This window comes from Notothenia rossii (genome assembly GCF_949606895.1).
Source record: "Notothenia rossii genome assembly, chromosome: 3".
NCBI classification, from domain to species: Eukaryota; Metazoa; Chordata; class Actinopteri; order Perciformes; family Nototheniidae; genus Notothenia; species Notothenia rossii.
Genome location: NC_136901.1, coordinates 79425644 through 79440524, shown reverse-complemented (window position 1 = coordinate 79440524; position 14881 = coordinate 79425644). Strand labels below are relative to the sequence as shown.

At 38.1% G+C, this 14881-nt stretch overlaps 1 protein-coding gene across 1 annotated transcript in view; it reads right to left on the bottom strand.

Annotated features, from left to right (window-relative positions):
- lnx2b (ligand of numb-protein X 2b) overlaps positions 1–14541 on the bottom strand; it is a gene marked incomplete at its 5' end in the record, with an annotated part of 21674 nt that extends 7133 nt beyond the window's left edge. The window contains 2 exon segments of the mRNA XM_079673389.1: positions 14172–14241; positions 14462–14541. Of these exon segments, the coding sequence (XP_079529515.1) occupies positions 14172–14241; positions 14462–14541 (150 nt within the window).
- Between the last annotated feature and the right edge of the window lie 340 nt (positions 14542–14881).

Genomic DNA, 14881 nt, shown 5'->3' with positions numbered 1-14881 from the left:
TGAGTGTGTGTGCTTGCCTGTGTGTGTCACCGCATATCTGTGTGCATGAGCATGGATGTGTGTGAGCTCCGGCTGCACCGCTGTAAGGATTGCAGAGGGGAATTGGTGTAACTAGGCAGAGTGAGAGGAGAGTGTTCCTTCGTGAATGTGTGTGTGTGTGTGTGTGTGTGTGTGTGTGTGTGTGTGTGTGTGTGTGTGTGTGTGTGTGTGTGTGTGTGTGTGTGTGTGTGTGTGTGTGTGGGGGGGGGGGGGGGGGGGGGTTGGTGGCTCAGACTGCTGATGTTGCACTATTCCAGGTGAAGTACTCTGAATAGCTGACTGACTGATGGCCAACACACGGGACCCATTACTAATATTTGTGCGCACACTTTTCCACATGCATGCACTCTGGCTGAGGTGACACTGGCCTTCTTTCTCTCTTTGTCTTCACTTTGCATAAGTGATACCTCGTCCTGTAACCGATAGGGGTCATGGATCCTGTAGCAATGAGAAGGAAGCGCAGTACGAACCAGGCTGTTCTCCAATTATTTTTGAAACCACAAGACAGGGCGGCACGCTATGTGGAAAATATGCTAAAACTTTATTGAATATCGCGAAAAAGGATATCATTTGCAAAAAGAAAAAAAACTGATATTAAAATGTATTCGGTTCTGCCTTTTTGCTGCTTTCAGTTGACAACTCAAATACAACAAAGTGCCTGTTTATTTAAAAAAGTAAGGAGATTATGTCCATAATAGTTAACTGAACAAATTAAACATTGAAGCTAACACAAAAAACATTTCTAAATGAATGATAACTGCACTTTAAAGAGCAGTTTTACACTTTACTCTCTCTTTACTCACTTTCAACTATATTTAAAAAAAAACTTAGTGCAGTATTTGTGTTTATCGCGCATGCTGATATTGCGTTGTTTTGCGGGGAAAAAAACGATATATATTGCAGCCTTTGTTCAAGAATGTGAAAAAAGTGATAAAAATACATCTAATCCACTAACCCCTCGCCCCCCATCCACCTAGCTTAGCACATTTGACTTTTGTTGATATTTTTCTTCTTTACTTGCTTGTAAAGCGCTTTGAGCACCAGGAAAAGCGCTATATAAATAACATGTATTATTTATTATTATTATTATTAATACACTTACATTAAACACACAATGCTGCAAATAGTCAAGCTTGTTCTCTTGTCAATAACACATTCCCATTTGTATATCTCTTCATACCTAAGGTGTATTAGTTGCTTTTGGATTAAGTGTCGTGCACATCTGGCCACAGAGAGCATCCAATGGGTTTCAGCGAGGTTGAGGCATGTCTTCATTAGAGCAGAGGTCATCTCCACAGGAAGACGTACAGCGACCCTGGAGATTACTGGTCCCCTCCTGCTCATTGTATCTGAAGGTGGCGGCCACTGAACCGTCTATCACTGTCCACTTATACATCACTGACACAGCAGTAAATATCACCGTGTTGCTCAAGGATACAGCATGACATCAATAAAAGGTGCCCGTCTCTCTTGAGATCCTACATGTGAAACGGAGACTCTGTAAGGATTAGTCGATAACCTGATTAGTCGAATAATTGATTACCCCATTAACTATTAGCAGCACTTCAATGTGAGTTTGGCTGCTTTTCTTCATTTTGTATCAAAACAAAGTGAATATTTTGGAGTTTTGGACTGTTGGTCAGACACCTTAGACCCTGGATGGGAATTTTCTAAATGTTTCGTAAATTAGACCGAATGACTAATTTAGAAAATCATTTACAGACAACTTGATCAATCAAGGAACTGTTGCAACTCTAAACTGAATATATATGTGTTTTTGTGTGTTTATGGAGATACCAGGACATCTAATGAGCAAAGACATCACCTTAGGATGTTTGTTTATTATTTTTGACTAGACTGAACAAGTTACTGGTTAATGAAACAAATTAATGTGTTAGCAATAAAGAAAATAATAATTTCTCAACCCTAGAAGATTGTAAGTGGGTTCCAATCATCTACTATTTTCAATAAAAAATCCTTTAGTCTTCAGTTTCTTTGAGAAAGTTTGCATCAACATCTCCATTAATCAACGTCAACATCACAAGTATGTGTACTTATACTAATCCTTCACTAGAGCTAGGACATTATTTCACAGAAATCCCACACTTAAACATTTGATACTACAGCTAAAGCCCATGTTTGTGGAGCTTAAAACACAAGACAGCTTTACAATAGACACGGTGAAAAATGTTTTTACAGGTTTAGAGCCAACCAAAGAACAGCCAGCCTTAACGAGGGATCTTATCCAAATCAAATGTCTTGTAATCATGTGACAGTGTAAGCTTTCGCGGGGGAAATGTCTGTTTCCCAACAGCGTCCTCCAGTCTCCCACAGGATTACCAGAGGTGGTGTTCCTTTAAAGCTGAGCCGAATCACTCGCTCTGATGTTCGGTGTGGGTGAGTCACATGGGCTGCCACACCCGCAGTGAACGCAGGTGAAGCCACGCTATAGACAAATAATTTCTCCATGAGTCCATGTGAAAGGAGGTGTGTCGCGTCTAACTGTGCCTTACAACTATGTCTGAGCACATGTAATGGAAAAAATTGATCTAAGAGGTGAATGACTCTTAATCCTCAATTAGGTATGACATAATGATGGAAAGATCCAACACGTCTGAGATTAAAAAGTTATACAATACTTATCATTAGAGTGTCTATCAGTAATATAATAATATACAATTGTTTCATGTGTTTAAGCTCTGTTTGAATATTATGTGACTGCTATGGCAACACCATGCAAAGCTTCCTGCTTTCAACACAATGACCAATATTTACATTGCATATCTGAAATGATCAACAAAACAAATCATCTGAGTGGCAATAAAAACATCGCTCACCAAATTGTTTCCCAATGCAACTTCGTTCCAGTTTTTTATATAACTGCCCCAGTTGTATTCTCAGCCTCATGCAGACCCACATGTGGTAACAGTGTCTCCCCGAGATGTCACACATGGAGGTTAAGCTTACGTTCACAGGGCGACTGAGCCTCCTACTGTACGACAGTCTGCCTGTACATACCAAACAAACACCACTCATGGCCTTAACTTATCATCAGCATCTGTGTTTCCTTTGTACCCAGCTTGAAGGGCAGAAGGTAACAGTTATTCCTCAACAAAAGCGCTCTGAACATTCGTCATTTAGCATCATTCACTGGACCAACCAATGCAAACAGAAACAAGTGTTATTACTCAGCTGATGATTGAGTTAGCTCAAAATATAAATGGTCAAACCAGGCTGGATTGGACCTTGATGTACCAAACAGGACAAAAAGTACATAGTGACCTTCACATTGTATTGCTTTTTTCCCACAACAACTCGTCTTTAAATCTAGCAACAGCTACTCCAGACATATCACATACACAATAATACTTTAAGTTAAACATTAATACTGTAACTTAATTGAAATATTACAAGAGGTGAAGTTGGTTTACCCTTGTTGAAATCTACTGTAAAGAAAATATTTTTGAACTGCGTTGCTGTACATAATCACTAAATATGGACAATATGAATTATCATACTATCCATAAAAAAAATGGGCTATGTAAGATTGCAACATTATGGTTGTCAAGATAATTTGTTGTAACTCTTCCAAATACCAATGCATCTGATTTATAAAATATGTTGATGTGCTGCTATACTACATATTGTATTGCTGTAATATCGTATTTAGTATTCTTCTATATGACTACATTATATTTCCATATTATACAGACAAAAAGTACTAACACTATTACAAAACCAACCACATAATATATCAGTCTGGCGTACAGTTTTATGTTTACTAAATGTGCTGCTATCAATTGTATATATTATATTTATTATCTCCTAAATGTCCCATCTAGGGATCAATTTATCGGCTTATCAAATCATATTTGATTGACTGACATTTTGTATGTTAAATAATTAACAGTAGCTACTGCCATCAGATAACACTAGTGTTGTGTGTTAGGGTAAAAAGTAGGCTACAGTATTTCACTGACGTATAAATAAGATTTACATGGAGTGAGGTGCATACAAAAAGCCACTTGAGTAAATGAAGGTTGTGACTTTCCATCACTGATGGCGACGATACCCATTTCAAAATCCATTTACCACTTGATATATGAAAAGATGCTCAATAACAGCAACAAGGACATGTTCCCTCACTTTCCTGCCCTGCCTGATGTGTGTTGTCACTGGGACCATAAATAACTCACTCCCCCCCCCCCCCCCCTGTTGTCAGCCCATGTCTGCTGCTTTGGTCCTAATCACAACAGCACGATGTGACAGATCCAGATGACAGAAGAGGTAATAAAGGTAACCTTCACAGGTATCAGGCAGGTGGACCACATGCAGCCATGGCTTCACCTTCAGCTGCTCAGACACCGCTAACAGCTACACACCTTCAAACTCACTTTCTGAGTGAATACCTGCCCTAATAAAACAATATGTAGCCATACAACACAAGGTTTGAATAAACATACAAGGGTGAAGCAGCTTTAGGTGGTATTATTTCTCAAAGAAAGACATATTTGGCTCATAAGGAGACCGAAACTCGCCTTACCTGTGTGAAGGTTGTTTTCCGGAAGCGGCTAACGTGTCGCTAGCTGAAACAAAGAGATCCCTGTGAACTCACTGAATTATAAAAAGATACATCTAACAAAATACTGGAACAGTATTTACTCTGTCGAAGTTTTCACTGGCGAAATCTTTCGCTGCATTGTTGTGGAGTGGTTATCCCAGACTGTCCCCCAGGTGTAGTTCAACCTACAGGCGAGGACTGGGCGACTTTCCCAGTTTCGAGCAAACATACTTCAGAGCAACACACCGAGCAGCAGCACAGGAAGGAGAGCAGCATGCAGGTGGACACACTGTTCTGCTACAGTGTGTTCACTCAGGCAGTGATGCTTTTTCACCCACTTATTATAGCAAATGTTCGCCAGTCCTTTATGAAATAACCTCTAACTGTTATTATCTTGCATGCAGAATTGTTTGCAACTCATATCAATATTCCAATTACTATACTATTACTATTCTGCACTTTCTATTATATTCTATTTTATTGTATTAACCTGTACTATTTTATCAGTTTTATTGTGTTGCACTGTTGGAGGAGCCTGTGACCTAAGAATGTAATTGTCATAACTACACTGTAGCTAAGCACAAAGGACAATACAAGCCTTGAAACCTAAGTACAGTTTTGAGGGACTTGTACTTTACTTGAGTATTTCCATTTGATGGTACTTTGTATTTCTACTTCACTACAATTCAGAGGTAGATTGTGTACTTTTACTCCACTACATTTATTTTGTACCTTTAGTTACTTTAAGTACTTGGATTAATGGTTTGAAATATAATCACTTTAGTTTCACCTGATTAACATTCACAAGCAACCCTGAAGTGTACAAAGCAATTAAAACTAGCTGCACCTTTACCAGCTTTGATAACTCTTTAATGCATCAATAATAGAATCAAAACATATTATTCTGAAATGAGCCAATTTGCATAATGAGTACTTGAACTTTTGGTACTTTAAGTATATTTTGATACTTATTCTGTTGTACTTTTACTTGAGTAACATTTTGAATGCACAACCTTTACTTCTAGTATTCTTACAGTACTTCTACTTTTACACAAGTACAAGATCTGAGTACTTCTCCCATCTCTGTATGTTAGTGGTTTGGAAGAGGTATTCAGCTATTTTGCTTTCTGTCTAAAATGCAAAACTCAACTAAGTTCTGCATTCAAAATGTTACAATAAAAGTTCAAATCTATTCTAAGCTAAATTAATTTAAAGTATTTAAATTTAGTCTTTTCCAAATGCTGAATACCATTATTAAATTGTACCCTGTTTAATAGTCAAAAGTAACTCAATTTACTAATTGTACTTGAACCTTATACTTATTTTCCACTTAACGTTTATGAAAATATTTCACTTTTACTTTAATTTTCTTTAAGTAAGTAGTAACATTTAACATTTGATATGTTACAAGGAAATGATGCAGTACTGTGGTGGCATTTGTATTCATGAAATGTGGATGAAGAATCAAACCATTCAGCTGTCTTTGTCATATTTTATTTCTTGCAAGAAAAGTCAATCAGTCATACAGAGAGCATACAGTCTGCAGAGTGAAGGACGAAGAGTAGAGTTTAGGTTTCATATTCAAACAGAGAGAGGAGGAAAGGGGAGTCAAGCTTGGCGATAATGAAAGGAGTATTCTTGAAGTTTTGGAGGCAGTATCAGGATGTTCAGTTCAACAGAAGTTGAAGGTCATACTGTTGGTGTAACTAACAACATCGCCTCAAAAAACTTCTTAATAAGGACTTTTCCCAAGCTTAGAAAAGACTTGAAAGCTAAATAGAGATAAATATTAGCAAGTAAGAATCACACAATGATATCATTAAAGTAAGTAAGTCAGCAAAAATACTTTTCTGTTACGATGATTAATTCTCTACATTTATTTAACTTTAGCTTCTAGTTACTGGGCTTATTTTCACTCTTGATTAAAAAAAAATCAAGTGAAATATGATTAATTGTAGGTTAGGAAACCCAGCAGTAAATGCACTTAATATAATAATCCCAACAATAACATGTTGCAACATTAAAGTGATATAATCATCATTACAACATAATCCAATAATATAATTTATATGAAACTGAAATGGACCATTCTACATAATGAGTAACTTTAATGTTTATTCTTTTTTCTTCTAATTGAAAAAAAAAAAAACGTTGAAACATTTGAAATAGTATATATTGTATATTTGCTTCCTACCAGCACACATTCAAAGCTTCCTGTCTTATCAGAACATTACAAACTATTAAATCATTAGCTGGAAACAAAAATGTTATAGAGCTTCCACATTGCATTGTGAAGGAGGACTCTGTTCAAATCTCTGATAAGGCAGAAATGCTTGGTTGTTTTAATGAACATTTTATTGCTTCTGGTTCGCTGTTTACCTCGCAGAACATAGCTCAAGGAGCCACTGATCGCTCTGACGGTGGTATCTGGGAGGGTGAACCGTTTCCTTTTATTCAAGTAACAGTCTCAGAGGTGCATAAAGCCCTGAAAAGTTTGGAACCAAGAAAATCAGCAGGTCCTGACAACCTGGAGCCGTACTTTTTAAAGTTAGCTGCTGATTTTATAGCTTTGCCCTTGGCTTATCTTTTTAATCTGTCCTTGGAGACAAACGAAATTCCCCTTATTTGGAAATATGCTTTTGTTCTCCCACTGTTAAAAGGGGGTGACCCCACTCTCCTAAATAACTACAGACCCATCTCCAAATGATGTGTTTTAAATAAAGTGCTGGAATCACTGGTCAATTTCCAACTGAAGGAGTTTTTTATCAACAAACAATATTTTATCTGACTTTCAATCTGGTTTTAGGAAAAAACACAGCACTAAAACAGCTGCCTTAAAAGTAGTAAATCATCTCGTTTACTTCTTAGACAATAGAGAACATTGCGCACCACTTCTTATTGACTTGTCAAAGGCTTTTGAGACAGTTGATCATGCCTTACTGTCACAAAGACTCGTTAGTATCGGTCTTTCAGGTAACGCTGTCTGTTGGTTCGAGAACTATTCATCATGCAGATCACAGTGTGTGCGGGCAGGAGGCTTAACTTCAACATCTCTTCAGGTATCCAAGGGTGTGCCACAGGGATCTGTTTTAGGACCATTGTTATTTATAATTTACATTAACAGTCTTAATAACAATGTTTTGAATGCAAATTTGCATTTTCATGCCGATGATACAGTTATTTATTGTTCTGCGTCCACCCCGAAGCGGGCTCTTTGTCAGCTCCAGAATGCTTTTAACATTGTACAATCCAATATGAGTGATTTGAAACTTCTTTTAAATGCTGCCAAGACAAAGCTAATGATGTTCTCGAAAGCAAAACCCAAGGTCTTGAACCTTTCTCCTATCACCACCTTGCAGGGGTCGGAGATTGAATTTGTGTTGCAGTATAAGTATCTTGGATCTTATCTTTCTTTTAAACCACACATTGGGGAACTCTTGAGAAAATTAAGAATAAAATTAGGTTTTTTCTTTAGAAACAAGTCCTGTTTTTCATATGAGGACAAAAGGAGACTAGTGTGCTGGATTATGGAGATGTGGTTTATATGAATGCATCTTCTCAGTGCCTTCACTCGCTCGATACCGTCTACCACGGTGCACTGAGATTCATCACAAAACTCAAAACCTTGACGCACCACTGCAATCTATACACTCGTGTTGGATGGCCTTCCCTGACCACGCGTAGACTGAAACATTGGTACATCCTTATATATAAGGCCATTCTTGGTGCTCTTCCCCATTATCTAAGGATGTACATGAACAGAAAATGCACAGGATCCTATCGGCTTCGCTCCGAGAACTTTTTCCTTTTAACTGTACCAAAGGTCTGTACTGAACTGGGGGAAAGGGCGTTCAGTTATGCTGCCCCTCAAGCTTGGAACCTGCTTCAAACTGAGCTGAAACTCAGAGAGCTGGTCTCATTAAACACACTCAAAGCAACTTTAACTGACCTTGAAGCAGGCCACTGTGTCTGCAAATTCTTTGGCTAATCCTGGTGTATGACTGTGTTGTGATTGTGTGTTTTTTTGTTATTTTTAATCGTCTGTAACTGTAAAATTGTCTGTAACTGTGCTGTTACCATTCTTGGGCCAGGAATCTCTTGAAAAAGAGATTTTTAATCTCAATGAGACCTATCCTGGTTAAATAAAGGTTAAATAAAAACATCTGTAAGGGAACATCTGGATGCTGCTGAATAGAAAAATACTGGTAGTTTTGGGACTGTGCCAGTTAAAAGGACTGTGACACACGAACACGGTGTTAAGCAGCATACCCCCTGCAGAATAGAAGGGAAGTCTCTGTGCCATAAAACTTCTCTGTGAAGGCCTGTTTCCCCAAAGGATTTATAGCTGTGGTAGGAAACCTCAATACAAAGTGACATTTGCTGATACAAGCTCACAGAATGAGACACTTCATTGTGGCAATACAGATGTCCATTGGTCTGTATTTCATAAGCAAACCAGAACGCTTTTCTTATCAGTATTTCCTAGATTATAGGGTTAATGGGAAATGCAATGATTTATATAAAATAATATATTTTTAACTGTTACACATATTAAAAAATAATGCACATACTGTATTCAGTGGCACATACACCAAACACTTTCCTAAAAGCCTTTATTCCCCTTTTGAACGTGATATATTGCAAAAGACAAATACAGTTTAACATTTAATCTAAACAACATCTGACACCCTCGATTCAGAAAAGAAAACAATTTAGAATAATTTACATTTTAAACTAGTAAATATCAAAATGTACATACACTTAAAGTGGTTATATTTCATGGGAACACCTTTGGCTGTCAGAGTTAGACGTAGTATGCCACAAACATTGTTTACAACAACTCAACAGCACAATGGTACCTGATAAATAGGGACTGGGTTTGAGGGTCTTAGTCATGGTTGTCTGCATAGATAAGAAAGAGTGACACCATGTGTTAAGAAGAGGTATCATAACTGAGTTGCTAAAAAAATAACTCAGAAATGTTCAACTTAATGGCTTCAGTTGTAGATTTACAATAAAGCAGCCGAGTAATGAATTAGTTGATTAATGGACTGGAGTTAAGTCGTCTCTCATAGATTATGACATTACCTAATTACCATTCAAATGTAAGATATTAGATGTTTTGTAGACATGGTGTGTGTAACTGCCTTTTCACTTGCCTTGTCTCTCTTTTGATTTTGTGAAATTGCACCTCAAGGTGTTAAATGTGGTCTTTCACTGATGGGAAACTTGGAAGTGGGGTGAAAACACAGAGACAAGATAAACACTGACCTTACAATACAATACATCCTGAAGCTCTGTCTCGCTCACACTCTCTCGCACACACACACACACACACACACACACACACACACACACACACACACACACACACACACACACACACACACACACACACACACACACACACACACACACACACACACACACACACACACACACACACACACACACACACACACACACACTCACACACACACACACACACACTGTTTGAGCTGCGTTACCAACAAACAAAAAGTGGCTGTTTGTCTTTGCTGGGATCAGTAAACATCCTCAACACAAACAAGTTCCTCTGGAGTGAGAGAGGAGAAACTCACACCGTCAGGGCAGCTGCAGTCTCACTCCACCGCGGCCTTTGAAGTCCTTCAGAGAGAGCTGATAATGAAGGCCCCTTACATCTTAATTCTTTTAATAGGAGCATGGATGTAACAGGTTGCTGGCACTTTGCTGTCATTGTCTCTGCTTAATGTAAACTAAGTACACGTTCAAAAGAAATTATAATCCTTATTGTTCATTTTTGATGAGAAACATGATGCAATTTGCCTAAATAAATAATCAAACCTCTCGAGTGGGTGCTTACTAAAAAATATTAAAAGCTTCTGAAAATAACCCAAAAACATAATCTGTATTTCTCTTACTGTCGACTAATCTCACTGAAAGAAAAAAACTAAGTACAGTACAATCATTTAAATTCAGTTTCAAATACCCATTTGTCCCTACTGAAGATATACATACATATATATATATATTTTAAATAAAACCGCTTAAACTGTACTGGACACTTTAGTTTATAGCAGACATGATAAACAGAGAACGTTTGTTGGTGACTGCTTTCTGCTGCATACATACTGCTCTGGCTGGCAGAGAACTCCCTGCTCCATATTTCTCTTTTGTTAACCGGACTTATAACTTCCCACTGTACATTTTACATTTATATTAATCAAATATGCCATTCTTGAACACTAAATGTAAATAATATCCTACCTTAAATTGTGTTAGCTGTAATTTGGACCTTCAATAGTGTTTTATTTCTCAGATAATTTACAGATTTTTATCTTCACGTCATCTTTTCTATTTTCACTCTTTTAGTTCTGTTTTATCTTCTATTTTGATATGTTTATATTGTATAACTGTTTATTTTCAACTCTTTTCTATTTGTAATTATGTGCAATACTTTGTTTAACATGCTGCTGCAACAAAAACATTTCCCATTTTGGGGTCAATAAAGTATATCTTATCTTATATTCTGCATATTTTCTGCAGCAGGAAGGTGCTAAACTAAAGTGCCCATGGTTGGTGGTGGACAATAACTTAGCCCGTTTACGTCAGACTAACACATTGTAGAAATATTCAGTGGAAGTCCTAAAAGTACAATTTGAAATCCTACTTAGGTGAGTGAGTAAGAACAAAAGTATTAGCAAGAAAATATAGCTAAATAACAAAAAGAAAATGTACTTATCCTGCACTTATTGTGACAGCCCATTTTAGAATAATATATTATATAATATTTGTTTAGAACTATTCACGCATTAATGTATTAATTACTTGAATGCTGACTTTTTTTCATCACATACTGTATATACTGCCTGGTAGCTTGTACATTTCATCAAACAATCAATACAGTTTATCTTAACTTAGAGTACAAGTAATACATTATATCATATGTGTTGATCATATATTGTATTACTAATCTGAACCCTCAAAGCAGCTCTCATATAAAGGAACATATTTAATTCTGAGATGTAGTGGAGTGGAATAATTGAAAAATTGAAATATTCAAGTAAAATACAAGTACTTTAAAACTCTTCTGTACTTGCATATATGTAATTATTTATTTTCCACCACTGCCCACAGTCATTGTAATGAAGGAACATGTCTACTGGTGATGTGTTTTGTCCTATATGGAGCTCTACCGCAGCAGCACAAACTGAATATCCTCCAAATTGTCCTTAAACTTCCGAGTACTAAACCTCACTAGGCCATATTTTGTAAAACAGAATGAGGCTTTGGATACAAGTGTATATCCTCTTTTGTTTTTAACTGTTGCTATGAAACCAAGGACAGTTAAACTCGGCAGCAGCTTGCTAACCTCCCCTCTGGCTACACCAGACTCAAAGACCCTCCTCCATCTTGCCCTGGGTGATACAGCAAAGCATTTGGTTCGGGCCACAGCTTGCACTGCAGCCCCAGGTCGTGTCTGGCCTCCTCATGACGACTTTTAATCAGTGACTTATGGAACAAAACTGCACCAAACCACACAGTGACATCCAAGCTTTTCCTCAGAGGGCTCACAGTCATTTGAGGATTTTGAATTAATTCCCTGACAATGGGTCTTCAGAAAACAGATTAAGGGATCAGAGAAAATCAGGCATTATTTGTGCTTTCTGGTACAAGCCAAAAGCTAAACAAGTAAAGAATGCTACAACAGCGTGAAATCCAAAGGACAACAAGCTTGTTTGTGTGTGCATCAGAAGAGCCATTCCAGTCTTCCCTGTGTAAATATGCTTAGCTCCAGATGATCTTCAAGGACGCGCTTGTTTGTACCTGCCGTGTCGTTCTGCTCGTCCGCCCAGCATGACACCCTGTAGCCTAGGACCAGCCCCTCTGAGATCAAAAGACCTTGGTGATTCTTATCAGATAATATTCTTGTTCGCCTTCCCTCCCCTTTGAGTCCAGCCTCCTCACACTGTTGACCTGAACCATGCACACTGTTCCTTATGGCCCTTTGGCCTTTCCTCTTCTTATCACCGTGATGGCCAGGCCATGATAAGGCAGGTCCAGCCTCGGGATAGAAGGAGGGTACTGTCCACTCTTTTTAAAACGTCACAGTTGCATAACTCGGACACTTCAGGGCAGTAAAGAGGTAATCTCAGCTCTGAGTGGTACTATGTTTTACACACTCACAAAAAAGGCAAAAGTGAGATATCTCCCACCATGCAAATTATGTTGATCATAAATGTGTTCTGCTTGTAACGGATCAATTGAAGTGTCTACACATACAAAAGAACCACATCAGTCAAATGTTATTATTGTAATTTAAATGTTGTACGTATCCTTATGTTTTATGCTTTTGTGAATTTGAATCCGGTTGACATCTGATCTTATCGTTGTCATCGTCTTTGTGCAAGGAGGATGAAACTTGCTTTAACAAAGATACTTTCACTGACATGTGACAACATGCATGTGTGTCCGTTTTTGTGTGCGTTTATGAGTATGCCGGCTGAGCAGACAGACAGAGGGGACTGGTGTCCAAAGTCACGACCCTGCTCTGACCTGGATGAAGGAAATGGTCACGCTGCTCGAGACAAAGCAGGGCAAAGGAGAGTCTGAGGGGCTGGCTGGTCAGCCTCTAACAATGGGTCCGTGCTCTAAGACCGCGGGCCACACAAAAGCCAGAGAAACCCCCTCCTCTCCATTCCCACATTGCAATAGAACCGGCATTTCACACTGGCCTGTGAACAGCCATTCAATCAAACTACTGTTTAACCTGACCCCTGGCCTACACAGAAATCAAGATGAGTCTGGCGGGATGTATTTAGGTAACTGGCCTCTCTGGCTTTACTCCAACCGTCAGCTACTACACAACTCTGTCTTTACCTCAGTTCATATTGACTCTTATCTATAAATGCAATATGTTTCCCATTTTGTGATTACTGCTCCAAATCTGATTCAGAAATCTGTTTTATTGACAAGTAGGTTTGTACCAACGAGAAATGTGCATATCAATATATTAAGAGAAAATGGAATTCAAAATAAAAAAAGGATAAGATAAAAGAAACATAAATTAAAGAAAAGAACAAAGACAAAAATACAAATGTGAAAAAATACTATAAAGATGTGTTCAAAACATCTGAAATAAAACCAAATGTATAGAAGAAAATATAAAAAATACTATAATATTTGTACAATATGTATTCATAAAAATTAAAGCGGAATATTACAATAAAAATGTGAAAAATACTCTAGAAATATAAATACACTATATCTGAATCAAACAAAGCTGCATACGAGGAAAAATAACAATACAGATATAAAAATGCTATAAAATGTGTACATATGTATAATGAAATAGGTGTGAAGTGAAGTCCTGTGAATAATACTTAAACGTGCGTGATCAATAGGCCACCCAATAAATAATGTGTCCAGTGATGGGTGTAAGGGGCGATAGCTCCCTGGGGAAGGAGAGACATCACCAGACCCCTTGTCTGGGTCAACTGCCCTCGAGCCGGGCTGAGAGCAGCAGCCACATGACCCTCTCGCTTCTCAATAGACTGCTCCTCCCCTCTACCTGTACATGGCTGGGATCAAGGTGTGGGGGCTGCTGCATATCAAACAGAATGGGGCCTTTGATGTGGATGCTAACACAAACACTGTTTTGAGCAGAGTCGTAACAGCTTATTTGTTCCCTTTAGTCATTCATTGAGCTGCTTGTTGAATGTGTATGTCTTCAAAGGGTTGCAGCATGCACCAGTGGTACAGTAGCCGAGGAGGGCCTGAGAGCAGCCCTAGCCTAGTGGTTTGTGGGAAGGCCATCTGGCTTCCTGTTCCTTAGATTTGATATTGATTTATTGGCTGTACATGGGAAGATAAGGGGGCACCAGCTGCCAGAAGTTCTCCTCTGCATCCTCACAGACAATGGGCCTCCTGGTCAACCACATCCTGGGTAAATAGGTAATGCATCACTCCTTGTTCCAAGTTTCAACAAGGCAAAAGGGCAACTAGCAGAACTATATGACAAAATGCAACATTTCGAAATTAAGTTGTTTCCTTTTACTCAATGGCACACTCCAATAAATCTACACATATTGTGATATTATTCACACGTTAAAAATGATGTATGAATCCGCACTTTACTGTCACAACACAGTTAAACTACTTATAGACTGTATTTACTGGTCTCCAGGGCCGAGGCAACAGTTGTTTCAGTGTTTGTTGTAATAAAGACTGTTCCCGTTAATGAGGTGCAAAATTACATTTACTATTCCTAACAAACCCTGA